Source organism: Sarcophilus harrisii, chromosome 2 (assembly GCF_902635505.1).
Source record: "Sarcophilus harrisii chromosome 2, mSarHar1.11, whole genome shotgun sequence".
Lineage (NCBI taxonomy): Eukaryota > Metazoa > Chordata > Mammalia > Dasyuromorphia > Dasyuridae > Sarcophilus > Sarcophilus harrisii.
In genome coordinates, this window is record NC_045427.1 from 47,007,837 (window position 1) to 47,035,471 (window position 27,635).

The following is a 27,635-nucleotide window of genomic DNA, read 5'->3' on the forward strand; positions in this document are numbered from 1 at the left end:
ACCTCTGACCCCTAACTGAGCTCCCTACTTCCAGCATCTCTCTTCGGCCGCCCGTGTCGTTAAGCTCGGTATTCCTCATGATGTGCCGCTCTTACCTGGGCTTAAAACAAGTAGTGATTCCCTAGTGTCTACTTGATGGGATGATGTTTTAGGTTCCAACCTGTTTGCCCAGACTTAGTGCCCCTTGTTCCCTTGAGTGGCTCCATGTTATAGACAGAGTGACCCTAACCTCAGCCTGCCCGTCCCCTTCTTCCTGTCCTCCTCTTCAGACATTACTTAAAATGTGCTCTGAGCTCCTCTCTGCAGGCCCAGCACAGGCACTTTTTGGTGCAGGAAACCTGCTTTGGTCCCTCTAGCCGAAAAAATACCTTCCTGCCCCAGATTTCCTTGGAAATGGCAAAAATTTCCAAGATACTTTGTCTTGATTTTCTCTTTATTTAGAAGGACACACTTTTCTTTTGTAAATCTCAGGTCCAGACAGTTCTGAGTTTTGAGAGTTCTTCGTTAAAAAAAAATAAAAATCACTTCTTTTTTCCATTTCTACAGGTTTTCCTAAGTCTTGGGTCATAAGTCACATTCTGCTCATGCCTTACATCTATGCATTTCTCATTGTACATTTGGTGACTAATTTGCAGGCCCTCTTACTATTAAAGTTGAACCATAAGTACTCTGAGATGATTATATTCTCAGAAATGAAGCTGGAGCATTAGGGGACCACTTTGAATAATTTCTATAGCAAGGTAATTGGTGCTGCAAGGTTATTGTGACCATAATTATTACAACTACGTTATATTTTTATTAGAATTGTTAAGTAAGCCCAGGGGGCAAAATATATATTTTTTAATGCCAATAGCATCTGTGAATATGAAAATAAACATGTTAGTTCCACAGTTGAGGATTGAGTAGATTGGAAAGAAAGAACAAGTAGATTGGAGAATTGTGGTAGTCAGCGAGCCCAGATGGGGTTTGGGACTTAATGGGCAGCTGATTTAGCACAAAGGGTCTGATTTGTTGTATGCCGGAGACACAGACAGATGAGGTAGATTCGAATTCGAGTTCTGCAAGGACCAGTGAATGTATTCAAAAGGCAGCTACACAATTTAGCCTCCTATCTTGGGCAAACAAAGAATGAAGAGAATTTGTTTTGTTCCCCTCTCTCTTTCCACCAGGATAAAGTTGTTTACATGGCAGAGGGCAGGCTTGTTTCAGAAATGCATTTTATTTCTCTGCACAGTAGGAAAAAAAAAAGAAAAAGAAAGAATATTTTTCTACCTAAACACCCCCAGAAGACAAAACTCAGCATAAACCTGTCCATATCCATCTGAATCTGTACCCAGTGACAAGAATGGGGCCAGTTATTCATTTCAAAGATTCTCCTACTGTGAGCAGCAGCAATTGTGCAATTAAGCAATATTTATTTCTTTCCAAGTCTTTGTTTAACTACTGGCTGATAAAAGTCAGCATTATACTGTACATCAGAGAAATGATTAAAAATTCATTTGATTTCCTGCAGTTTGTATCACATGTGGTTGATGGGGGTAAAATTGGAACACATTAGTGGACAAAATAGCCATTAACAACACGCAGAGGAGGCAGGAGCTGAAATTTGTTCCAATTCTTCTCATGTCTTCCAGACATTAATTACAGCTCTTACATGGAAAAGATTTCAGAACACTGGCTATTTTACTGTTCTGCTCTTTTTCTCCCCCTCCCTCTCATTTTCCTCTTTTTCCCCCCTTTCACCAGACTTAATTGCTACTGACTCCCATCCTTGTTACCGGTGGGTCTGTTATCAATATTATTGATGGAGTTTGAATCATCCAACCGAAGCAGAGTGACCAGTTTCACAAGCCAATTTCATTACAAAGGGAGCTCAGTACCTGCTTTTTGTGGGACATTGGAGCCATGACCTGGAAACTTTATGATTTTTTCTTAAGTAGAGAAAGTACACACTCTGACTGTGTATCTCTAGCCAGGAAGAAACCTGAGCTGTGGGCTTAATTACATGGGTTTTCACCCTTTTGTACTCCGACTTCCCTTGTCACCGATGGGATGATAATAAAAAGGAGCTGCCTGTAAAGCATTTCCAAAGACCTTTAGGAAGATCAGGTAAGAAGACAGGAATAGCTGGGGGTAGAGCAAGAAGTGAAGATGAGAATAGCAAGGGAAACACCCGGGGGATGGCAGGAGTAACAAAGAGAGAGAAACAGAAGAGGAGTTTAGAAAAGAGAGAATTTTCTTTTCTTTTTTTTTTTTTTCCTATCTGGGCATTGGCAAATGACTTAAAGTAGCTACATTTTCTTTGCCTCCTTTGGACGCTTTCTATCCCAGTGAAGAGTAAGACTCTTGAGGGCAAGGTTTTTTGGAAATTTTGTTTTTTGTTTTTTGGTGGTTTTTTTTTTTTTTTAAACATAGTGCTTAATAAAGGCTTATTAAGTGACTTGTCTTTGGGTTACACATCCCTAGTAACTTCAAGGTTCCTTTTAAGGCCTAATCTACAGTCTTGTCTTTTTTTTTTTTTAAATCAACTATGAATTGTCTGTCCTAAGATGTGCTGCCCAAAACTAGACATTGTATTACAGGTATGATTAGATTAGGGCCTTATATAAGCAGATTTGGCCACATTTCTTTCCTTTTTTTTGTATATGTGTGGGAAATTGGGGTTACATGACTTGTCCAGGGTCACACAGCCAGTCAGATTTCAATTCAGGTCCTCCTGACTTGGGGACCAGTGCTCTATCCAGTGTGCCATCTAGCTGCCCTTTTTTCTCTACTTTTGAAGTTGATTTTGGGAACCAAAGGTTAAAACAGCCAATTCTATTGAATATTATTCCTTTTATAATTGATAATCCCAGCCCAGAATTATTTAGCACTTCAGGGTTTACCTTATGATTTTTCTCTTACTGTTCATTGAGTTGCTAATACAAAGTATTATCACGCAGTTTTGTGATTAAAGAAACTGAGGCCTGGTTGTTTTTGTGAGTCAGCTATTAGTGTCTTTCTTTTTTAAATCTTTTTAAACATTTTAATTTAAAGTTTTGAATTCCAAGTTCTGTTCCCCCTCTTCTCCAACCTGAGACAATAAGCAATCAAATCTAGGTTATACATAGTGCATTTCCCTATTAGTCATTTTATATAAGAAAATATCTATAAAATACTAAAAATAAAATGTTCTATCAAATTAAAAAAAGAAAATAAGTGAAAAATAGCGTGCTTCGGTCTATATTCAGTCATTATCAGTTCTTTCTCTGGAGCAGAGTAGTATGCTTCATGATTAGTCCTTTGGGGTCATCTTGGATCGTTGTTTTGTTGAGAATAGCCAAATCACTCACAGTTCAATATTGCTGTAAATTTCAAACCTGAGATTTAAAGGTGGGTTCTCTTGTCAGTGTACTACAGCTGTTCTTCCCTATTGAGCATTCTATGAAATGATTTGTTAAACACCTACTATGTACAAGGCATCTTCTAGGTGCTAGAACAGAAAATAGTTGCAGTTCTCAGGAGATTTGGATTTTCTTAGAGGGGATCCACTGGTAATAGAGACAGGCAAACTCAAAATATTTTCAAAACAAGTTAACATAGAAATATGTTTTGCATGACCTCACATGTATAATTATACAATTATATAGAAATTATACAAATATATACAATTATACAATATAATCATACAAATTACTTGATTTCTTGAGGGATGAAGAAGGGAGAGAATTGAAAACTCAAAACTTTTTTAAAAATAAAGATTGTTAAAAAAAAAAAAATTTACATGTACTTGGGAAATATCTAAGGAAATAAATAAAAAATAATTTTAAAGAGAAAAAAGCAAGGCAAAGTAAAGTAGGTCTTATAAAGCCCTTGTGGAAATGAATACTCATTAGTTGCGCCTAACCTAGCTTTGAAGGAAGCTAGAAGTGAGGAAGGAGTACACAGTAGGTGCTTAATAAACATTTGTTAAACTGCAAACTTGCCATACCAAGTTAACAATGCAGCCAAATAATTTGATGTTTTGTTATTTGTTTTTTTTTTTTAAATAAAAATTTGATCTGTACCAGTGATGTAAGAGAGCGTCTTTAATCCAAGGGAAAGACAAGCATCTTTCTTCTGAAAGCCAGATTTAAACCTTATCCTGCAGCACTCCTGCCTTGAGATGTCTGGTGGGCACTAGGCCTGATTATTCCAGATTGCCAGTTTGCAGGTTAAGGTCTCTAGCTGCCTGGTGCCTCTAAGGGAGGGCCCGCTGTGTCCTTAAAAGGTTCCTGTCTTCTCCCCTCTGCCTGTTTCTCCCCCTTCTTCCTTCTGAAGACACCATTGTTCTCATGTAAAATGCCATAGGGGTTATTCCTGCTCCAGTCTATTTTGATTGCCCTTCTCCTCAACATCCAGGAATCAATAACTCGAGGGGGGAGACGGGGAGAGGAGGGAGCTGTGAAGTCAAGTATAGCCTCACAAATAATGACATTTGATTGTGGTCCTCCGAGCCTGCCAGGCAGCCATCGATCCCTTCTGCTTGAGAGCCGATAGAGACTTTTCGATTCGCCCCCTCTTCCTAGGCCCTTCCAGACAGTTAACACATTAGAAGCGATTTTTGTTCAGTGGGGCTGACGCGGCTGCCAAGGCTGACTAAGTGCGGCCCTTTCTCATGTCTGCCCTTCTCTGAAGGCTCAGAGGCTCCCAAGGGCGGCGGGACGAGGCTCTGGGATGGCGCCTTGTCCCATGGCATCCCCTGCCATCTCAGGGCGACTGGATGTGTGTGGTCTTCCCTTTGGCGCCTGGAGACACTGACTCATACGCAGAGTCCAGGATCTCTCCCAGTATGGGTGCTGTGGCTGGAGGCTCGGTCTCAGTGCCCAGTGGTGGCAGGTCTCATGTCTGTATGGCATCCTGGCATTAATGGTTTCTGCGCTCTGGAGAGGAGCGAACATGGGCCACCCTGAGCAGTTTGTCTGAAGGAGAGTGGCTGAAGACATGAGCTCTTGTATGATAACCGGGACCCCTTGCACAGCTCTCTGGGCTAGACTGGCTTTTCTTGGGGTAACTCATGAGCTTTCTGTCCTTCCTTTGGGGGGCATTCTCCAACAGAGCTCAGAAAGTCAGGGATCTTTTTATCCTTCAGTGAGCATTATTCAGGGCTGTGCCAAGCTGATTTGGGCTACAGACCTTCTTCTTCTTCTCTGCCCTTTCTCCTCTCTCACCTCCAGCCTGCTGACCTATCACTTACCTCGGGCAGCCCATGTCACCCCTCAGGAAAGGTTTGGACCAGATCCGGGGCCTCCTTGCAGCTCCAAAGCTGTGATCCCCTGAGGTCAAACCATCGTCATGTTCCATGTCACCATCACCGTGGCCAGGGTTGTGAAATTCTGTCTGAACGAACACCTGTCTCCCAGGCAGCCTCTCTATGACTTTCTGCCATGCTTCTTTCTGTCCCAGACTGGCAGGAATGGAGGAAGAGTGGTGGATGTTCTCCAGATGCAGCCCAAGCTGTGTCTCGGTGTCTGCTCGTGCTCTTCCTTCTGCCTAGGACACCATCCCTGCTCTCCCCCAGTTTCTGCCTGCTATCATTCTTAGCCAAACTTTGAGGTCCAGAGAAAATACCTCCCCATTAAAGGCTTCCTTCAGTATTCCTATGGTTCGTTCATTCAGTCACGTCTGACTCTTTGGGACCCTGTGAACTATACTGTCCATGGGGTTTTTCTGGCAAAGACATGGGAGTGGGTTTGCCACTCCCCCCAAAAATGACCTCTCCACCCTAATGTCCCCGAACACTTTATACCTGGAATTTGTAGGTTCAGAGACCTTAGAAATCAACCAGCTTCCTTCTTGGGAAGGGAAACCGAGGTCCAGCAACGTTCAAATGGTGTCTTCAAGCTAGCACAGTCAAAGACAAAGCTTGTATTTAAGCCCCAGGCTGCCAGACTCAGAAATCTAGCATTCCTTCTGCATCCCCAGCTGCATCTCATTTTTGTACTTTGCCAATTTTGTTCAACATTTTAGTTATTAATATTTGCAGGACTGTTAGCATTTGTGGAGGACAGGGTTTTGTCCATTTCCATGTCAGTCTTAATGCCTAGTGGAAAGCCTTGCTCCTCGGTAGAGAATCTCATGGTATTTAGGGCTAACAGGGATCTTGGAGAGCATCTTGATTCATCCCCCACCCCCCCACCCCACCCCTTTATAGGGGAACAAACAAAAGGTGCAGATTTTTGAGCAAATGAATCTTCTTTAAAAGACGTCTTATCACATTTCTCCCTTGTTTGGAGACCCCCAGTGGGGCCCCATCCAACATGCCCAGCTTTTTCTACCACATCTCCCTAATATCAGCTCCTCGTCTTTCTCATTGGGTTCCTCCTTGAGCAGAGTCTCTTCTCTTTCTTTTCAAATAGCTTTTCTCCTTCCCTCTGCCCACAAGTCCTGCCCACATTTCAAAGGCTTAATGCAAATCCAGTCGTTTTTGAGAGGCTTTCCTCATCCATGCAGCATTAGGCCTCTCCTTCCCAGAATCCCTAGAGAAGTGGCTTGTGACCCTGGCAAGGCACTTGATTTCCATCTGCCTTCATTCCCCCTAAAGTCTCTAAAATGGGGATCCTAGTAAAACTTAACACAGCTCCTGGCACATAGTGAAGACATATAAAGCTAGCTATTTGTATTATTATAATTCCTAATATATATTTATCTCCAAAGTTGTTGTGAGGATCAAATGAGATAAGATTTGAAAAGCACTTAGCCCAGTGCCTGGCATATAGTTAGCACTTAATAAAGGCTTGTTTTTTTTCTTTCCTCCCTTCCTTCCTCCCTCTTTTCTTCCCTCCCTCTTTCTCTCCCTCCCTCCCTTCCTTCCTTTCTTCCTCCGTCCCTCTCTCTCCCTCCCTTCCTTCTTCCCTTTCTTCCTTCTTTCCTTCCTTCCTAATTTGTTAATTAAAATACAAGACAACAGGCCAAAGGGTCCTTCTCTTGGGTCCCCCATTTTTTTATCCATAGGAGAGCTGAGCTATGACAGTTTGTGGAGAGGGTGATGGGTTTGAAGGTAAAAGACCCAGATTTGAGGGCTGGCCTCTCAGCACTGGTGTGACTCAGGGCCGATTGTTTGCCGATCTGGGCCTCAGGTCACTCACCAGTGAATCATGATTTTTGGCCAGGACACCCCCTTAAGAGTTCTGAGAAACTCTGGGGACCTTCTGATTCTGAGGGGTCTTGCAATTGTGGTCCAAAAGACTTTGCCTCCTAGATGGTGTGCCTCCCAAACTTTTTACTGATAAGGAGACTGAGGTCAGAGAAGAACAGTGGTTTTGTTTTCTGCTCCCACTTTCTTCTCTTTAGCCACCAGGACATGAATAACCCTGGGAAATTATCGGAAGCTGTTTGTGTAACTCTCCTTACATGACAAGAGAGGGGGGAGGAAGGGCCTGTAAACAGAAACAGATCAGACACTAATGCCCAAGAGAGGACAAGGTCTTTCCTCAGACTACAGTATTTGTGAGAGAAATCCTGTACCAATTAGCAGGCATCTTAATTAAATAGCTTATTTGATTTGCATCCAAATTATAATTTGTACATTCAGCCTTGGCTTTGATATCTCTCTGTTAACTGCTCAGCTTCCTTTTGCATTAAATTCTGTTATTTCCCCCACACACACTATTCAATCTTTATTTGGTCTCCAGAGCCCCGACTACCAAAGGGGGAAAAGGTCGTCCATTTTTGTATCCATTTAAAATCCATCATCGGCCCCCTGTCCAACCTATCAAGCTAGCCCCCTGATTTTTCCAGCCACTGATTCAGGAATCCATAGCTCAGTGCAGATAAATGGGATTTCATGGGCTTTTCACCTTCTTGCTTTATTGAAAAGCAGAATATTAACTGCTCCACTGACCAGCTGTCCATTTAAAAACACAGGATATTTTAGAAAATTGTTTGCCAATCACATCCCTCTAGCTTCTACCGAAAGCATTGTGGTGGTTTTTTGCTTTATGAGTACATGCTACAGCTGCTTCACCCCCATCACCCTGAACCCCCCATTTAAGTATTACCATTTACCACATGTCAGGTTAGCAGTTCGTTCCCTCTTGGGGTAACAGACTATAATAAATACTTTATGGTGTAAGCTGAAATTGTTTAAAATAAAAAAGGACGGCTTAAAAAAAAACTCTCCAAGTTGCCAGCTCTCGGTAAGCCTGGGGACCCCTTTTTGCATGATCAATTCTCTTCCAAGGTATTAGCAGGCTTAGATTTCTGGGAGCTTTTCCCCGTTCCCAGAATAAGTATCATTCTCATACAGCTGTGAGCTCAGAGGTTAAACTTTTCAGATGCCAGAAAACAAAGACATCCAGCTTATCCTCTATTGGGTCTGGGAGATAGCCCCTAGAAAGGGATTAAGAAGCATCGTATCCCCATTAGAGAGGTTGGTCCCAGGAGGCACACGGGGCTCAAAACAAAACAAATTTGCTCTTTTCCCCTCTCGCTTAACTGTCAGGTGTTTTTTAATACACCTGAAAGCCCTGTCAAATGACCATCCAGGGTTACCTCAAAGGGGAAAATAGTCAAAGGCTAACAGGTAATTTGAAGATGCTGTGTTCAGGGGGCCCTGAGGATTAAAGGGGCAGAGGGGGGACATCCTAGGCTGGTGTTATGTGTCTATGAAGCTGAGACCATCTTTTTGGTGTCTGTTGACGGGAGCTCCTTCCTCCTCTCCTGACTGTGTCCTCCCTGAATCAGGGTCCCCTCCTTGGGATGGGGGCTTTTCCCAGGTGCCCAGACGAGTTTCCATTCTTCCCATCCCAGTTTTATTTACACCTTGGCTATTTGCTTGTTAAGGAGTCCCACCTCTGAGGTTTTAAAGGCCAGCACCAAACCTATTAAAATGATCCAGTTTCCTGGGTACATGTAGCTAAACTAGAATGGATTTGAAGCAGGCATGAGGTCAGGTCACAGCACATCCCTGCAAGTGCAAAGTTCCACCGGCACCAGGATGCAGGGGACTTATGTTCCCTGGGCCTCCTGCTGTGAGGCAGGAGAGATTGATCTTCCAGGGCCTCAGAGGTCTGGGTTCCTCTCTGGCTGTATCACCAAGGGCCTTCTGTCAAGTCCTAATAAATATGAACACAGGCTACTACAGCAATAATAAACGAATGATAATCATAGCTAATATTTATATGGTGCTTACTCTATGCCAGGCACTGGGATGAGTGCTCTATGATCTCATTTGACCCTCACAAGAATCCTGGGACATAGATGCTTTAACTGTCCCATTTTACAGGCAAACATAAAGGTAAACTGACTTGTCCAGAGTCACACAGCTGGTAAGTGTCTGGGCTCAGGTGTTCTGGAGTCTGTCCACTGTGACACCTACAAATAGTAGCTAACATTCTGTGGCGCTTTAAGTTTGCGAAGTGTGTCTGGATGTTTGAGGTGGGTCCTGTTATTACCCCCCGTTTTATGGAGGAGGAAACTGAGATTGAGAGAGCTAAAGTATCATGTCCAGTACCACACAGTGAGGAAATAATTTGAATTTAAGGCTTCCTAACTCTCAAGCCCAGAGCTCTTGCCCTACAAATCCTTAACAGGGATTAATTCAAACTCCCTCCCTTCCCTTTCCCTCCTCTCCTGTTCTTTTCCCTCCCTTCCCTTTTCCCCTCCTTTTTCAGGCTGGGTCATTTAAGCTGATCTCTCACCCTGGGACAGTCTTAATCTCTAAAGTGAAGGATGCCTAATTCTCCTGCACCAGTCCCCTCCACCCTGCCCTCTCTGCCTCCAGAGCAGTGAGGATGGCTAAGGAAGACCTCCACATGGGTCAGGGATCTTTTCATTTTTTCTCTTTCAACCAAGACTGAGAAAAATCGGGAATCTTGGAATTTGGATGCATTTTTTGGTCTTTTCCTGGGTAATTTGACCAACAGCAAAGGAAACCGCCTCCTTAAATCAGAACCTCTTTCAACCTGTTGTCTCCCTTGCAGGGTATTGATTTCTGCCCTGGGCAGAATATTTCTGGAGTTACCACCCACAGCCAAGAGGAACATACAAAATTGCCCCTGCTTTTCCATTTGGGAAGAGATCCAGGGGAGAAATACCCCATCAGGTAAGCCCTTTTAAAAAATTTTTACCATAATTTTGTGCCCTTTGACATAACTTCTTGCCTCATTTCTGCTGCCTTCAAATGATGTTGGAAAGACTTGAGCAAGTGAAATAAGTTGGGACTGTTCTGCTACCAAGGGCATGTGAGGTAGAGTGGCTAGACTTTTAAATTTTGCCTCAGGAAGACCTGAATTCCAGTCCTCGAGCATTTAATGATTATGGAACCCTTTCATCTTCAAACCAGAGGACTCCTCAGGAGTCAGTTTTCTGCTGCTAAGAAGGTTTACAACTCAAGGAGGACCCACAGTGGCCAATCCTTGTCAAGAGGAGCGATGGCACAGCATCCTGTGGCACCTACCATGGGAGGGTTCCTCATTTGTAAAATGGGAATGACAGTATTCCCATTTTCAATATTCACATATTGTTTTGAAGATCAAATCAGATAATGCTCATAAAGTGTTTTGCAGATCTTAAAGCATTATATAAATGTGTTGTATTGTTACTATGCTATTGGCCATTGAGTATTAGAAAACTAGAGTTGGGATTCTGTATTAAGGAACATCACCTATATGATTCCTTTCTCCTCTTGGAGAAAGAAAAATCTTATCTTTTGGTCTTCAAAATTCTTTTAGGATAACCTGCTCTAATAAATTCTTCTGTCTTTGTTGCTTTTAGTATGGTTTTTAATAATTACTCACATTAATAAGAGTGATTCAGAGAGTTACCAGGAGCTTTCCTCACCCCAGCCCTGTGAGGTGGATGGCACTGTAGTCTTAGCTCCATTTTATAGATGAGGATGCTGAGGGGAAAGGGACCTGCCTCAGACTGCGGTGAGTGTTGGGCCCAGTCCTCCCTGAGGTGCCAGAGGACAGAGAGTATTGAATTAAGGCTGGGAGCAATGAATTCAAAGTGCTCGCTCTCTCTCTACCTCTCCTTAAGGAAGTATAGTCTAGTAAAGGGCCCTGGGCTTGGCACCTGGAAATCTGGGTTCAAGTCCTGGCCAGACTTTAAATAACAATTGCAAACTATCCCTCAAAACCACGGCCTGAGACCTCGGAGGAAGAAATAAAAGCCTGCTGTTTCTCACAAAATCAGAGAACCTGGGCCAGGGTCAGTCGGAGTAGCCTTGGGAAGCAGCCCAACATGGCGCCCTGGCCTGTGAGGACAGCTCTGCTTTTTAAAATTCACTTCCCAAAGGCCTGAATTTCCAGAAGTGTGAATTTGCCTGATAACAAAGGCGATAGCTTATTGTGCCACATAACTCAGGTCCGTTATCTTTGGCAGGTAGTGAGGCATAACACTAACTATTAATTGGATCTGTAAGGTCCAAATACATCGCCCCCGTCCTTTAGGGGGAAAGTGAAGCAGAGAAATCTCAAATGATCTGGACAAAAGAAAAATCCTCTGAAGGGCGCCAGGCTCGAGTAACAAGGTCCAGCCAAGTGTGACTCAATAAAAAAAAATTGTGAGGAAGGCACAGAAGATAAACAGTTCCCATCAATTAGAGCACCAACTGGAAACTCCAGAGGCAGCTCTCTGTGGCTCCCCTGGTAGATGCCACAGGAAGCTGGGCCCCCCTCCTGCCTGGGGAGGTCTCCAAGCATCCTCCGCGGGTGGTCTTTTAGTTGTAATCCTCCTTGGCAGCAGAGAACTGACCCCTGAGGAGCCCTCTGGTCCTACGAGGCTTTCAAGTGTTCATCAATTTAGTTCCTCACCTTCTGGCATAAAGAGGGCACCAGGTCTCCTCTGAGACAGACCTACCATGGGAGGGCAATAAAGAGTGAATCGGCGTCCGTTGTCTGCAATGGCAGATGACCAGACTGGTCCCATCCCTGCATTCATAAGATACTGACCCTTTGTCTGGAGGCAGAAGAACCCAAACTCGTCCTGAGCATTTCCTCACTTCCCAAAGAAACCTTGTCACCTTTGACCTGAAACTAAATTTGACTCAGACCTTTTTCTCAATTGTGATTCTGAGACCCGCCGTTTTGTTGCTCGTGCAGTCGCCGAGCTTCGGAGGAGAGAGCTGCCCCTTAGCTGAAAGCTTCATGCACACGGGTCTGACCACCCATAGTGGGCAGGAACAAAACCCCCATTTCTTTCTGGCAGAGTACAGCTGCCGGGACCAACTGAGAGATGGAGGGGGAGGAAGAGGAGGTCGGCTCTGTGCCTGCCCTCTCATCAGCACCGTGAGGACAGAAGGGCTTTTCACGGCCACCCCAAGTCCACAGGGTTTTGGTTATCCCCTGTAACTCGCCAGCCACGCTGGGCAGCCATAGGCTCCACGATCCGTGTGGGAGAGCCCCTTTGCATCTGTTTGTTGAGCTCCCAAGTGCCCTGGATACAGAACTCCCACTCTGCCTTAAGACAGCTTGGGAATGCCTCTTTTTTAGAGATCTTAACGCCATTGCTTTTGACTCCCATGGCTTTGTCTCCTTCAAACAAACCCTGCTTCGCTTTGCCAGGGCGCCCGCTAGCCATTACCTTTAGAAATAAGTGTAAAGAAAAATGGGAAGCAATGAAGCATCTTAATTTCCCTTTGAAGGACTCACAATTAGTAACAAGCCTGCACTGGAGACCTCAGAGCTCGGGACCACATGGCGATGAGGTTTGGAAGATTAAAATGAGATTGTGGGAGCAGGAAAAAGCAATATGTGAAAGGCCGAGTTTCCCTCCGCCCCCCTTCCCCTCCTCGTTAACCTCCCCCAACAGGAATGTCACTGTCGGGCTTGGATGGCGGTGTTAATAACGCAGCGGGCTCCACATTGAGTTGTTTGGAGGAGGAGGAGAGCCGAGCAGATTGCCAAAGCCCAATTACATTAAATGAACGAAGCCCGAGCCACACCTGGGACTGGGACTGAGGGCTTGCAGCCCAGGCCTGATTGGCTCTCCGGGGACTACCTAGAGGTTAAAAGTGTCAATTAATGTAATGACCCTGGACTCAGTCCACTCAGTTCCGCTGTTCAGTGCATGGAATAATTTTGTGTACACGGGGGATTTTTTTTTCGATAACTCCTCTCAGCAACACCTGTTCACCCTTTTTCTCTGGTTCTCTCTTTTTTTCATTGCTATTCCTGCCTCTCCTTCAGCTGGCTGTTGTGATAAAATACAAAATTCCAACTTTCCCTGGGGGAGCTGTAGTTGAAAGTCTTTAGTCATTGAGGTTGAGACACTTTCAGGATCTGAAAATGTATCATTATTTTTAAAACCAATTCTGCAGAGAAGGATGACCCTTTGAAAGGCAAAGAATCCCGAGGCTTACTGATAGTTTTAAGTTTAGTTGCAAAGAGACTTTATCTGTTAAATTTTCAAAGTCTTGCATTTCCCACTGAAGTCAAATAAAAGTAATTTGGGCCTAATTAGCCCTTTTCCCCTTTCTCTGTATTACATAGAATAATGCACATTTTATTCTCTACAAATATTATATCATTATTACATTTTGTTATTTCTCCTCTGGGTGAGCCTACCTGGACAAGAGCACAAGTATGAAGTGAGATAGGATCTGCCTTATTTTATGTATATATTCTATCTTTTCATGTCATATCATACACTCTTTGAATTAACCCTATCTGAGCAATAGGATGAAATGGGATACGATGCTACCTTAAGGTATCCTAGATGATTTGGTAAAGAACTTGCACTGAAACCAGTGACTCAGATGTTTCGTTTGGGTTAGCAGGTATACTTATCTATTATTATCTATTCCTTTGACTATTCTCCTAGTGAAGACCTCTCAGTCTGTAACTGAGTAAATAAAACCCAATTTCTTTAGCTGTCATCCCTGTTCTCACTGTAGTTTACAAAGCAGTTGGCCTGTGTTGGCCGTCGTAATATGAACTGATCTATTGAATTGTGGGTAAAAATGAGTTATGCAAGCATATTTAAATATATTATACAATGTTTTTATGTCTGTGTTTAGAGAATGTGATGGGCTGTACTTAAGTTTTTAAGACAAATCATGAAACTATTGTCAAGATAAGTAGTGACTACCCAGTCTTTTATGGACCATTTCAATAGAGTGAATGAAATCTAATTTAAATCTAATGAAATCTTGTCAGGATCAACAAAATGGGAGAAAGATTCTTTCACATTCCCATGTCTCCAAGTGCAAGAAGGCAGTAGTATTACTGTAGTTTGTCCATCAGAAATGGCAGCAGTGATTAATTGTGGCTTCAGGGGAGTCCAGGCCAGTTTTTATAGATAGCTGGAAACCACACTAAACTCAATGAATGAAAAAATCTAAAGGAATCTCAACCCCAAGCTTGGTATAGGTGCTTGGTAAACATTTGTCAAATGTGTTGTAGTACCTTGGGAACTACAGTTCCTCCATCATTGAGGGTCTTCAGGCAGAGGCTGTATGACCATTCATTGGGCATGGGGGATGATATCAATCCCTCTTGGGTATCTTATAGTAGGAACTCAATGACCACTGGAGTTTTTTCCAACTCTCAGTTTCTTAGATTCACCAGATGGGGGCTGGCAGTTTACTAAGGAAATCACCATAAGGACCAGCAAGGGAAAAAAAAAAAAATGAAGAAATAATAGGAAACTTAGAATGTTTAAAAAAAACTAACTAGGCAAAAACCTTATATTAGTTGGAGAAGAATATAATAATAAAGACTTCATAACATCACCGTCCTAAGCCAAAAACTAAATTTTGTTTTTTTTAAAGCTGCTACTTATATATGTAAAGGAAAATCACCACACTCTGAAGTACTCAGGGAAGGCTTGATGCAGGCAGCACTAGTTGGGAGCCATGATAGTATTTCAGCAAATTAATAAGTATTAAGTGCCTATTATGTTCCAGGTACTGTGCTAGATATGCTATGGATAGATTAAAATGAAGTTGTCTCTGCCCTTGAGAAGCTTATATTTAGATTTAGAAGCTTGTAATTCCTGCTTTGAGTAAGGGAATGATTTGAACTTTTTTAATTAGTATTTTTTCCCCCAATTACATGTAAAAACATCCATTTTTAAAATTTAGTTCCAGTTTCTCTCCTTTCCTCCTCACTCTTCTCATTGAAAAGGCAAGCAATTTGATGTAGGTTACACTTGTGTAGTCATGTACAACATATTTCCATATTAGTCATGTTGTAAAAGAAAATATAGACCAAAAAAACCTTAAGAAAAATAGAGAAAGTAAAAAAAGTATGTTTCAATCTGTTTTCAGATTCTTATCAGTTCTTTCTCTGGGGATGAATAGCATTTTAAGTCCTTCCAGGTTGTCTTGGTTCATTATATTTCTGAGAATACCTAAATCATTCATAGCTGATCATCATGCAATATCACTTTTACTATGTCCAGTGTTCTTCTGGTTCTCCTCAATTTCACTTTGCGTCAGTTCATGTGAGTCTTTCCAGGTTTTTCGAGAGTTATCTTGCGCATCATTTCTTATGCACAGTAGCATTAAGAGAGTGCTTTGAAAGGGAGACTTAAGGTAGATTAATTAATAGTGGAGGGGAAAGAATCAAAAATGCTATTGAAGACACTTCCAGTAATTCTAGATGAGAGGGGATAATAGCCGGGACTAGCAGTGGAAATTCTACTGAGGAAAGGATGAGACATCAGAGACATTTCACAGAAAAAATTGTTAAGATTTGGTAATTGATTAGGTGAGAGTAACATATAAGAAAATAGCTTTCTTCTTTCCCATATGAAAATTGTCTGGATAAAGTAAATTTATGTAACTGTATAATCCAGTAGGATTCTGGAATCTCACTCCTCCTGAGTGAGGAGATATTGGAATGCTGGATTATCAAAGAAAATCTGGGAAAGGGGACAGAGCTGCTAACCTGAGCTCAGGGCAGAGCTTGTGTTCTGCCTAGAAGGTGAGCTGAAGGCATCTCGTACAGGAATCAGAAACTTAGGAGACATGCACTTTGAAACTTATCTGAGACCTTTAAACATCCCTCTGCCCTTCACCTCCTCTGTGACACTAGACAAGTCATTCCAGTGCTAGAGTTTCTTCACTAGTAGAACTGAGGGACAGAGCTAAGTGATGTCTGAATTCTCTTTCAATTCTAAAACCCCACGATCTTGTCATTCAGATCAGCAGGAAGTAGAACATGAATTCCAGTCATGTGTGTTCGAATCAGTTGGCGTGTGTCATGGAGTGTTCAGAGAACTGTCTGAATTTACCACAAAACGTAACATAGTTGAGAACCCTTAGATTATTGTTCTTAAAGAATAAAGAGGGGTTGAATTAAGTCCTTTTAAAAAACTTTTTAAGAGAAAGGGGACAATCTCAGATATGCTAGATGAATCAGCTTATCTTTAATACCTCCTTATACCTGTGGTTTATGGTGGCAAATATCTGGCAGTTCCCATCAGAGAGACTAAGTGGCCCCAAACCCATTTATTTTGCAGTGTGAGTAAAACCTGGCAGCAGAATATTGGAGTGATGACTGACCTAAGTGTGTTCTGGTCCAAAAATTCCCTCCCCTTTCTCTGCCAGTTACCCTATGCCCATCTCACCACTCTCCTCTTGGAATACTGCCTAGGAGATATATTTATAGAGCTTACTGGAAGCTGCTTGTCCATTGCTGGCCTCCAGACTTGTTTTATTTTTTTATCAAGGAGGACTTGAACCAGAGAATTAGAGCCACTACTGATTAGAGGGTCAATACAGGAATCAGTATCATCCTAGCAATTCTTTTTAAGCCAAAACAAATCATTTCTTGGATTTCTCCACACACACATACATACACAGTGACATACACAAGCACTTCTCAGACTAGGAATTTCACTTGATGGGCAAAGTGAAATCCCTAGTCGGACAAGTGCTTAAAACATTACCAATTATTCTAAATTAGTATAAGCCACGGAAATATAGACCTGCCTCAATAGAGGGGGTTTATAAGATTAGCACTCTCTCTTACTCTTAGTGAAAATTAGTGGAAACTTAGACGTTCTTTTGAGCCTTCAAAGTAAATCCATTTGGGGACTAAGGCTCTTCAGCTTTCTCTCTAGCCAAGGATGGGAAGGATGGCATGAGATGCTTTGATTCTCAAGAAAACCAGCCCATTTCCCTTTGGGTCCTCAGGGTAAGGAGCTAAATGAGACTCAAGTAGGTCTGGGAGACCTACAATGAGACCTAGGGAGATCCTGAAAACTATGTAGCTTCTGGACCTGCTTTAAGGTAGTCTTTTGGCTCTGAGGTGCTTAGATCTTCATGGCCCATGGGCATGGGAAACCATTTGATCTTCAAAACTTACCCAGATGGGTTTTGGGGACCCTTTAATATTGGCCCAATCCAATATTTGACACGGACCCAATCTGAGCCCTTCAAGTGAAATGGCACTGTTCTCCAGAGGCAATAGGCATAGAAGGAAAGGGTTCAATAATAGACTGTAAATCCTTGACAAATCATACCAGATCCTCCTAAGCTGCTGACACACAAAGGAGAACTAAGATCTGACCCAGAGGAGAGTCTTAGAGGCCTTTGATACCTTCTTTACTAGCATCCCTTCATCCTTTCTTCTACTCTCTGTGAGCCTAGAGTTCCAGACTCTCTTCTGGGATCACTTCCATAGCTTCCATATCTTTGGTCCTAAACAGTAGACTTCCTTTGGATTTTCCTTTGGATAACTGAGTTCATCATTTTCCTGACTTTGACACTTTTAGCAGTGGTATGCATCCCCTCCTAGGCACTCATGCTCATAACCTCCGAATCATCTTTCATTCCTTGGCTGCATTATGTAGTGAAAGTTTGGTTTGGAGTAAAGAAACAGGTTTAAGCATTAGCTGTACGTTAATAATTTTGTAGTCTTGGGTTAGATGTTGATCGTCTTTGAACCTCAATTCCCTTGTTGGGAAAACAAAAACTTATGTTATCCCCATCTCACAGGGTTCTTGTGTGAATCAAATGAGACAATTAATATATAAAGCACTTTTTAAAATCATAAAGTACTACATAGATTTTAGCCTACATTTTTATTAACCTCACCTTGTATATTTTTAGTCTCATCAGTTCTTTGCAATGTCTCTCTGAATTACCTTAGTTAAGTGTGTGATAATTGTCAGTAGCTTTTTTGATTTATGGCTCTGCCCCCCAGTTTGGTCTTCCTAAAACAATACTCTGATTAGGTGGTTCCCCTGTTCAAAATACTTATTCATCCCCTACAAAGGTTCTGTGAAAAATTCATATTCCAGAAGAAAGAGTTTGACAAAATATAACTCGCATTTACTGTACTATCAATTCTATGAAGCACAGGCATAAAAGAATCATTTTAATATAATAAAAAATCATCTAAAATCAAAAGCTAGCATTATTTCCTGTACGAAAATAAATTTTCTCAATGAATATTAGAGTAAAACAAGGATGCTTTCTGTCCTCACTGGTTTTGAACTACTTCTAGAAATGCTGGTGATAACAGTGAAACTAGAGAAAGAAATTAAAAGCCTATTGGCAGAGGTGATAAAATTATCCTTATTTACTGAAAATATGGTGGTTAGAAAAATCTAGAGACTCAGCGCGCGGGTGTGCAACTAATTGAGACAACAGCTTCTATAAAATTGTTATTCAGTTGTTTTTCCGTTGTGTCCAACTGTTGCTGAACCCATATGGGGTTTTCTTGGCAAGGATACTGGAGTGATTTGTCATTCCCTCCTCCAACCCAGAAACTGAGGCAGACAGGTTAAGTGATTTGCTTAGGGTCACACATCTAGTAAGTATATGAGGCCAGATTTGAACTCAGGAAGAGGAGTCATCCTGATTCCACACACTGGTACTCTTTCCACTATAACACCTAGCTGCTAGTAAAATTGAAGAATACAAATTAAGGCTGCAAAAAATAAACAGGATTTCCTATAATCCTAACAGAATTTAGGAGGAGATGATGGAAATAAAATCCCATTCAAAATAACTATAAAACTTAGAAAAGATTTAGGAGTTAATCTATCAAAGCACATTTAATACTCATTAAAAATAAAATTACAGGACTTTCTTGTAGAAAGAATGGTTTAAGTAACTGAAGGAATGTAGTTCATCATTCAGCTGCACCAATATATTTAAAAAATGATACTGCCTAAATTAATTTTACAGAATTATCATTATACCAATCAACTGCACGAGTGGGACATTTTATAGAGCTAGACAAAATACAAACAAAAAAGGTCCAGAATCTCAAGAGAAATATGAAAAAAGTTGAAATGAGGAGAGAATAGCTCCTCCACTTATATAATATAGCAGTAATCATCAAACCTTTGTAGTAATGATTAAAGATCAAATTAAGTAGATCAAAAAACCAATAAAAACCAGAAATAATCAACTCTATAGTCCAATTTTTGATAGATCAGAGAACATATGTGAAAAATTCTTCATGTGATAAAAACCTATTTGGTAAACTGAAAATCACTTTGACAGAAATTAGGTTTAGACTATCATCTTATACCAAAATAAAAGTGTAAAAATAGATGTGAAATTTGAAAATAAAAGGTCATACCAAAAAAAAGAAATAAATTACATTATTTTGTTACATGATTTTATTTAAATAAAGTTAAAAGAACCAGATCAGAGACTTTTCCTAGCTCTGGCTAAAGAGAGAATTTTTAACTATACAAAGGATAGAGAGGATCACAAAAGATTAAATACCTAATTTCTATTACATGAAATTCAAAAGCTTTTGCATGAACAGAATCAGCTATGATATTGAAGACTGTGAAAGGAAGTTGACTGATTGACAGGAACAGGAGATTCATCTGATAATTATTAACTAAGAGAATTAATATCAACACATAAGCCATTCCCCAGTGAGCAAAAAGTGCTCAAAAGAATTATAAACTACTAAGTACCATATTAAGGACTGCTTCAGTACACTAATAATAAGAGAAATACAAGTCAAAACAACTTTTGAGGTTTCCCCTCACACCCAGCAGATTGGCAAAGATACCCACCAAAATGGAAATAGTTAGTATTAGAGGGACTACAGAACTACAAGGTCAACTAAGAACACCGTTGGTGAAACTGTGAATTGGTTCAGCTATTGTAGAAAATCATTAAGAATTATGCTTTAAAAAAGAGACAAGAATGTCTAAACTCACTAAATCCCACTAGTATACAATGAAAAGCTAAAAACTAGAAGGGTCTCATTTAGTGGCTTTTTCCAAGGCAGCAAAGAATCTCACTTCTTCCCCTGCCTTTGTTACCACTGTCCACCCGCCCCTCCCTGGATTCTGACACAATACTATCTCCTGGTCTCCCTTTCTTTCTCAGGCTCTTTTGCTGGCCCATCATCCAGATCACACCCCCTAAGTAAGGGTGTTCCCCAAGGCGCTGTCTCAGTGTCCCTCCCCCTTTCACTTCCTTCTCCACTCTTGATGATCTCATCTGCTCCCCTGGGTTTAATTATCATCTCCACGCCAGTGCTTCCCAGATGTATACATCCATCTCCAGACTCCCCCCTGAGCTTCATCTCATATTACTAGTTGCCTGTAGGACCTTTCAAATGAAGTCTCCTAATCCCAAACAGAACTCATCAGTTATCCATCCGCCCCTCTTTCATGCTTCCCTATTTCTGGGAAAGCCCCCACATTCCGCATCCTTTCCCTGTACCCATCCAGCTACTGCCTAAATTTCAATTCTCCTCACTTCTTGCTCAGATCTCCACACTGCCACCAAAATGATTTTCCTTTAATGCAGATATGACTTCCACTGACTCATTAAACTCTCTTAAGATACAAATATTCACTCTATTTTGCTTTTTAAAGTCCTTCCCAACCTGCCTAGCCTCGTTGCACATTTCTTCCCATACTTGATGATAGTCAATCTGCCCTTCTTTCTGTACTTCCTGCCCCTACCCCCTATCTCTGGACAGTTTCTTTTCTGGCTTCCTCCCATGCCTGAGAAGTTGATGGTTAGCCATTTGAATGTGAGCTCCTTCAGAGCAGAGATTCTCATTGTATCTCTTGAGAGTGTGTTTGTATCCTTAGCAACTAATACTGTGCCTAGCCCTTGGTATTTGCTTCCAAATACTTGTTGATTGATTGATGCCCAGCAGTTGGGGAACCGTGAAGCAAACGGGGGCATGATTCTGTTGGAATATATTACTGTGCCATAAGAAACAGAGAAAAAATAGGAAGACATGAAATAAGATAAAATGAAAAAATTAAAAATGCCACAGGGTGACTCTCAGCTGTGAAAAAAAAAGAAGGAAAAAATAGGCTCAAACTCAACAGTATATAATTAGGATGATTATACTTGACCCTGAAGACAAGTTGAAAAATGCACTTCTCCTGTTCTTTGCGGAGGTGAAGTACTATGCCTATATACTGCTATGGTGTTGCCATGATGGTCAACTTTACTGAAGTGCTTTTTTGATTTATTTTTATTATAAAGGATGAATCACTGGATAGGAGAAGAAATATATTCATAGTGAAGGTGATAGAAAAAAATACAAAATACTTTGATAAAAAATTTTTTTAAAAGATCCACATTCCAAAATAGTTATTTAATGCATTTCTAAGGAGCCTCTGAGGGTTTAGGGAGAAGGAACATAAGGCAGACTTTTGCTTTCTTGAGAATCTAGCAAGGATGTAATACATCTCACAAGTTACCCTGCCCAGAAATTACTATTGGAGTGATAAAACTCAAAAGATTTACAGACTATTAAGTACCACATAAAGGACTGCTTCTGTATACTAATAATAAGAAAAATACAAGTCAAAATAACTCTGAAATTTCCCCTCACATCCAGCAGAGTGACTGAAACTATCTGAAACAAAACTCCACTTAAGGAAGACCAATTAGACTTTCCTATAAAGAAAATGTGCTTGAAAAAAACTGAAATTCCACGTTGAGTTACATAATTTCATGGTATCATAGTAAAGATATGTTAGCTTACTTCTGCTGAGGTGATATTTTTAGCATTTGAGAGTAAATTCTTTGTATTAGAGAGACTCCACTGTCCAATGTCATGTGTATGGTATTCTAATATTCTAGCATTACCCTAACATTTCATTGCTACCTGCATAATCCATTATTATTTACTTGGGATTTCTCGAGCATGAATGATACCCAAAAGAGAGAAGGATCTATATGTACAAAAATGTTTAGAACTCTTTATTGTGGTGGCAAAGAAGTGATAATCAAGGAAGGCCCATCAACTGGAGAATGGCTGAACAAGTTATGTGATTGTTATGGAATAATATTGTGCCATAAGAAATGACAAGTAGGATGCTTTCAGAAAAACCTGGGAAGATTTATATGAACTGATGCAAAATGAAGTGAACAGAACCAGAATATTATACACAGGAATAGCAGTATTTTAACAATGATCAACTATGAATGATTTAGCTATTCTCAACAATATAGTGATTCAAGACAATTCCAAAGGATGCATGATAATTTAAAAAATTCTGACCCCCCCCCAGAGAAAAAAATTGGTGAAATCTAAACACAGAGTATAGCAAAAAAAATTATTTTCCTCCCTTTTTGTCAGTTTTCTTTTGCAGCATGGCTAATATGGAAATGTTTTGCATGACTTCACATGTGCAATTGATATCAAACTGCTTGTCTTTTCAAAAAGGGGAGAGAAAGAAGGGAAATTTGCAACTCAAAATCTTTTAAAATATTTAAAAAGATTTTACATGCAATTCAGCAACATTTGGTGAAATGAAAAATATACTAAAAAATTAATACCCTATATAAAAGTTATAATCTTTCCAATTTCTATTCATTTCTTTCCTAGTTAAAAACTATGAACTAAGGAATATACTATATCAAGCAAATAGATTTCCCATAAGTGGAATAAATATGTCATACCTATGTGTATTACTATTTTTCAAGTATGTCTAGATGTTTTGCGATAAACAGGTGTGTATTTTATTTGAAAAGCCTGTGAGCATTCTGTAACATGACACTTAACTTTATCAAAGCCCAAATGGCTTGGAGAAGTCAACCAAGAGATTTCTTATAAAGTGGGAATACCCTTTAATCATTCATTCTTTTTGTGTCCAGTTTTTCCAGCCTCGAGTACCAGAATGTTCTTCTTAAAATATTCCCAATCGTTGAGGAACACAAGAAGACCATGATACCAGCAGAGCCACAGCTCAATGTGTGCAATCTAGCTGTCATGGTAAGTGGCTTATAAACAAAATGAAATACTTCTAAGGTGGCTTTGGTAAAATGGCAAAAAAAAAAGGCCTTAACTTTCCACTGCAAAGCTGAAGTATCAAAGGTTTGATAGGAGGTAGACTTGGGAGTATTATCTACTAGGTGAAGTGGTATAAGAGGGCCAGGAATGGAAACCAACAAATCTGCCAATGTATGGTTAATAATAATGGGATAACTGAATAATAATGGGATAACTGTCTACAAGTGCAGATGCCATGTAATCTATAGCACTGTGCCTCCTCTCTTTTCCCTAATCCCCTGTACCTAGGTACAGGAGCTCTAGTTCACTCGGGCTAAATGAACTTCTTACTCATGTTTGTTCAGTACCCTCACCGAAGGTAGTCCTTCAACCTCCAGCCTTCTGAAAAGTTGGTCTTCCTTTTGTTGCAACTGGACTTGCAAAAAGTTACCTGACCACTTCTAGCCTCTGAGTATAGATTACATTGTCTCTAACCTTGCAACAATGGCCAAGATGATCCAAAGCTCACTATTCTAAAGGTATTTCCTGATTTCACACAGAGTTCTTTGTTGATTTGATTACAAGAGATTTTCTGCTATGGAGAATCCAGCACAGAGATCACTCTTTCAGTTCACAAATGTAAATCACTCTATTAAGTAAACCTAGCAGGTTTACCAGCTGGTGATATTGACTTACTTTGAGAAACTCTAGTTGGCAGGACACATTTGTCTTGCTCTTTTAAGCCAAGCTCTAATGTTCAATAGCACAGTCCCCGACTGCTGCCCCCCTGGGTTATTTGGCCTTCCCCAGCTTCAATTTGCAAATGCTCCCTGGAGGTCTGGAAATCAGGCCTGTGTTTCAGGGTTATAAAGAGAAGGAAAGGAAGGCTATACAGTTTGTTTCTTGGGACAAATCCATTCCCTTCCTTTCCTTTTGATCCCAGAAGACAGTTTTAGAAGGAACATAAGGATGAAAACACAAAACAAAGACCCAGAGGGATCAAGACTTTCACAGCTCCTCTGTTATGCTTGGACAGACCACTAGTAGCAGTTTTATTTTCCTGTGAATCCCTCCTCATCTCAAGCTTTGCAATTTCTCAGACCAAGACAGCTCAATTTACAGTCCAAGAATGTTTATTAAGCACTTCTGTTTGTATGTGAATGCTATGGTAGGTATAGTGGGAAAGGCAGGTACAAGATACAGTAATGGAGCTTAATATATTGGTGGAGGAGATAAGAAAGAAACTCAGAAAATAAAACAAAAATTAGTATATAACCAGGACTAGATTGTATGGAAGAAAAGGGAACAATGTTCAGTCGAGGAGTTTTCATGGAAAAAAAGGGAGCTGAGTTTAGAGAAGGGATAGAAGATTAAGATGAACAGAACAGAGGGAGGGAAGAGGTTCATGGCATTCATGAAAAGCAAATGGAGGTATGACAGCAAATAAATAGTCTGACTGGAAGCCAGGATATTCCTGTGGGCCATGAAAGAAGGAGTCAGTGGCAAGGCTGACATGCAGAATGGTGTTGAGGCTGAAGTCTAAGCATGGGCCATTATGGATTCTTGAGCAGAAGATTAATACTGTGAGATCAGGGTTTTAGGACCCAGCAGAACAAAATAATACATTTACACATGTGAGGTCCAGGAGCTTAGATTAAGAAAGCCTAGATGTGAAGGTTTGTGCCATGTACTTTTTCCAAAAGAAAAAGCAGTTTGCTGCCGGAGATTTCTTTGGGAAAAAACTGAAGTCATTAAGAACTCCATTTTTTCCTATCTTGCCTTTTTCACTAAAGTCATCCCTTCCTGGACACTCTCTCTCATCATTCTACTTTTCAATCGCTTTCTGCTCAGTTCTTTTCTGGATCTTCATCCAGGGTGCTTTTATTTGTGGTTAGTTTCCATGTGTTCAGTTATCTCCAGACAGATGTTCTGGGTCTGTATATCCAGCCTAGTCTCTACCCAGAGCATCAGCCTCAGAGCATCAGCTGTCTTTTGAATATTTACTCTTATCTTGAGTCTTTCCTAAAATATAGAACCTAGAACTGAACCCCATTCTACAGGTGCTGAATGGATAGAGTTATCACAACTTCATTATTGTAGGCACCACATTGTTCTTCAGTCATGTCTGACTCTTGATGATCTTACTTGGGGGTTTTTTGGCAGAGATACTGGAGTCCCTCTTTAGCTTATTTTACAGATAAGGAAACTGAGGCAAATAGGATTAAGTGACCTACCCAGGGTCATACAACTTGTAAGCAGCTTGAACTGGATTTGAACCCATAATGCCTTTTTAATGAGAGTCTACTTAAAATGTGGTCTAGCCAAACTCTGTGCCCAAATAGCTGGTTTTTGAACCCAAAGGTAGAATTGTACTTTTATCCATTTTTCATTTTTGTTCAGTTGGGCCCAGTTCTGTCACCAAGAAGATTAGTTATCCCTCCCTGCTTTTTATCATCCTCAGATTTGAAGAATTAAAGAGTGTGGTATAATAGGGAGTCTGCTTCCTGTGTGTGTGACATTGGGCATGTCCCCTGATCCCAGACATCTGTAAAATGACCACTTAGATCTCTTCCAACCTTCTTCCTGGTATGATGGAGAGATCCCAGGATTTGTACCACAGCTTGGAAATTTAATAGCTCTGTGATCATGGCCATTTAAGTTCTTTCAGTTTTCTTAATAATAAATCAGGGAAAATAATGTTTATACTACCTGCCTCACAGGTCTGTTGTGGGCTAAGGGCTTTGTAAACCTTAAAGTAATATATAAATGTCAACTAGTTATGCCTTCATCCAAGTCTTTAGTAAAACTTAAAGAGAATGGAGCCCTGTGGTGGTCTGCCAGAAGCGCTCCATCAAAGGCATTTGTTACATCTGGGAGGGACATCTCTGGCCAAGAGCCACGGAGCTTTGTGATTCCACCAAGTTTCAGTTATATCTAGGAGATCAAATTTAGGTTCTTACTTAATATCTTGGCTTATTTCTGATGCTCTCTGCATTTGTGTGTGCACAATGGAAATCATAGGTGTTATTATTGTCCCTCTGGCCGGGTTATATAGAGAGTTCATCCATTTAACAAACTCCCAATATGAAAACCCCCCTCCACTGGAAGGGGCTATGTTATTCAGACAGATAACCATTAGAAGCACCCCCTAGAGAACTGCTCCAACTACCAAGGGGTTCAATTTAATTAAAGTAAAGAAGAAACCATGTTAACCCATGGTTTTTAGAGTGTGGTCCATAGTCACACAGCTCCTGTGGGTCAGAGGTAGGACTTAACCAAAGTCCAGCTCCCTACAGTGGGACCTTTCCTGGCTCTTCGATCCTGTAATTACTGGGTCCTTCCCTGCTTTTCTTCTCCTCTTATCAGAACAACTGGTCTCAATGCACCTGGCTTAGTGGATGTATGGGGGCAATTTTCAGACTCTCACATTTTCAAATTAAAGTCTTTTTTAATCATATTTTTTGGAAACTCCAGGCAAATACATGCTTCCTTAGACCAACTGAAGTCCGATCCTGGCTAAGATCTTGTCATTTCTGTATCTTAAGCCCTGGACTAGAAATTCAAATTCTGGTCACCCATACCATCTTTTTTAAACAGCTTGTTCATGAACTGTATCCACTTTTCATTTTTGAAGCCTTCATCAAAAGGCAACAGCACTGATAAAAATGCCCCATTCTTCCCCAAAAGTCTGACAATTCCTTTCTGGATTCCTTCTGGTCTTAGTGTTGGCTTAAACTACCCAAAGTTATGAATAAACTGCCTGACTCCTCTCAACTGACTAAAGCCTGTTTGCATAGATGATTAGAATTTTTCTAATTGTTTTGTGCTTGTCTTTATCTTTTTTCCTGTGGTTTCACTGTCTTTTTCCTTTTTCCCATTAATTTTCATGTAAATTTTAAACTAAGTTTAAAATAATTCTAAAGATGGGTTTTGAGGGGTTTTTTGTTTTATTTCTTTGTTTCTTTTCATAAAAACCCAGTGATGTTGAAACCAGGAGAAAAAAAAGCAGAATAAAGGGAACTAAAAGTAATCAAAACTAATTTCACTCAATCCCACTTTTAAACCAAGAAGTACATATGTAGACAATTTTCCCTACTTTCCCAAAAGGATCACCTTATTAAGTCTAAGGCTGCAAAGACCCATGGGAGATTGGAGTATGTTGTGCAGGCTGTCGGCACAACCTAAGCAGCCTGGGCCTCCAGGGGCTCCCAGGACCACCTGGCAAAGAATAGACAACCAGCCTCCAGAATTCATGAGTGAGGCTCAATCTGGCCAATCAATTCAAGGTACTCCCTTCTCGTCCCAGCTTTATAATTGCCTTGTTACTAATGAGCTGTATAACCCTGGGCAAGTCACACTTAATATCCCGGGGCCTCTGTCTCCTCTGTCAAGTGCATGGAGAGGGGAGATGGCAGTGGGGCAGGGAGCAGGGACCCAGGGAGGTCAGTGGCTGAACCACATGATCTCTCAAGCCTTTTCCAGTTCTAATATTGGAGGGTCCCATGA

At 40.8% G+C, this 27,635-nt stretch overlaps 1 protein-coding gene across 2 annotated transcripts in view; it reads left to right on the forward strand.

The window, feature by feature from the left end:
* The window catches only part of GALNS (galactosamine (N-acetyl)-6-sulfatase), a 66,071-nt gene that overhangs the window by 32,122 nt on the left and 6,314 nt on the right, over positions 1 to 27,635 (forward strand). For both annotated transcript variants that reach the window (XM_031950137.1, XM_031950138.1), the window contains 2 exons: positions 9,942 to 10,063; positions 23,015 to 23,132. In XM_031950137.1, coding sequence (XP_031805997.1) covers positions 9,942 to 10,063; positions 23,015 to 23,132 — 240 coding nt within the window. The remainder of the gene's footprint in view (positions 1 to 9,941; positions 10,064 to 23,014; positions 23,133 to 27,635) is intronic.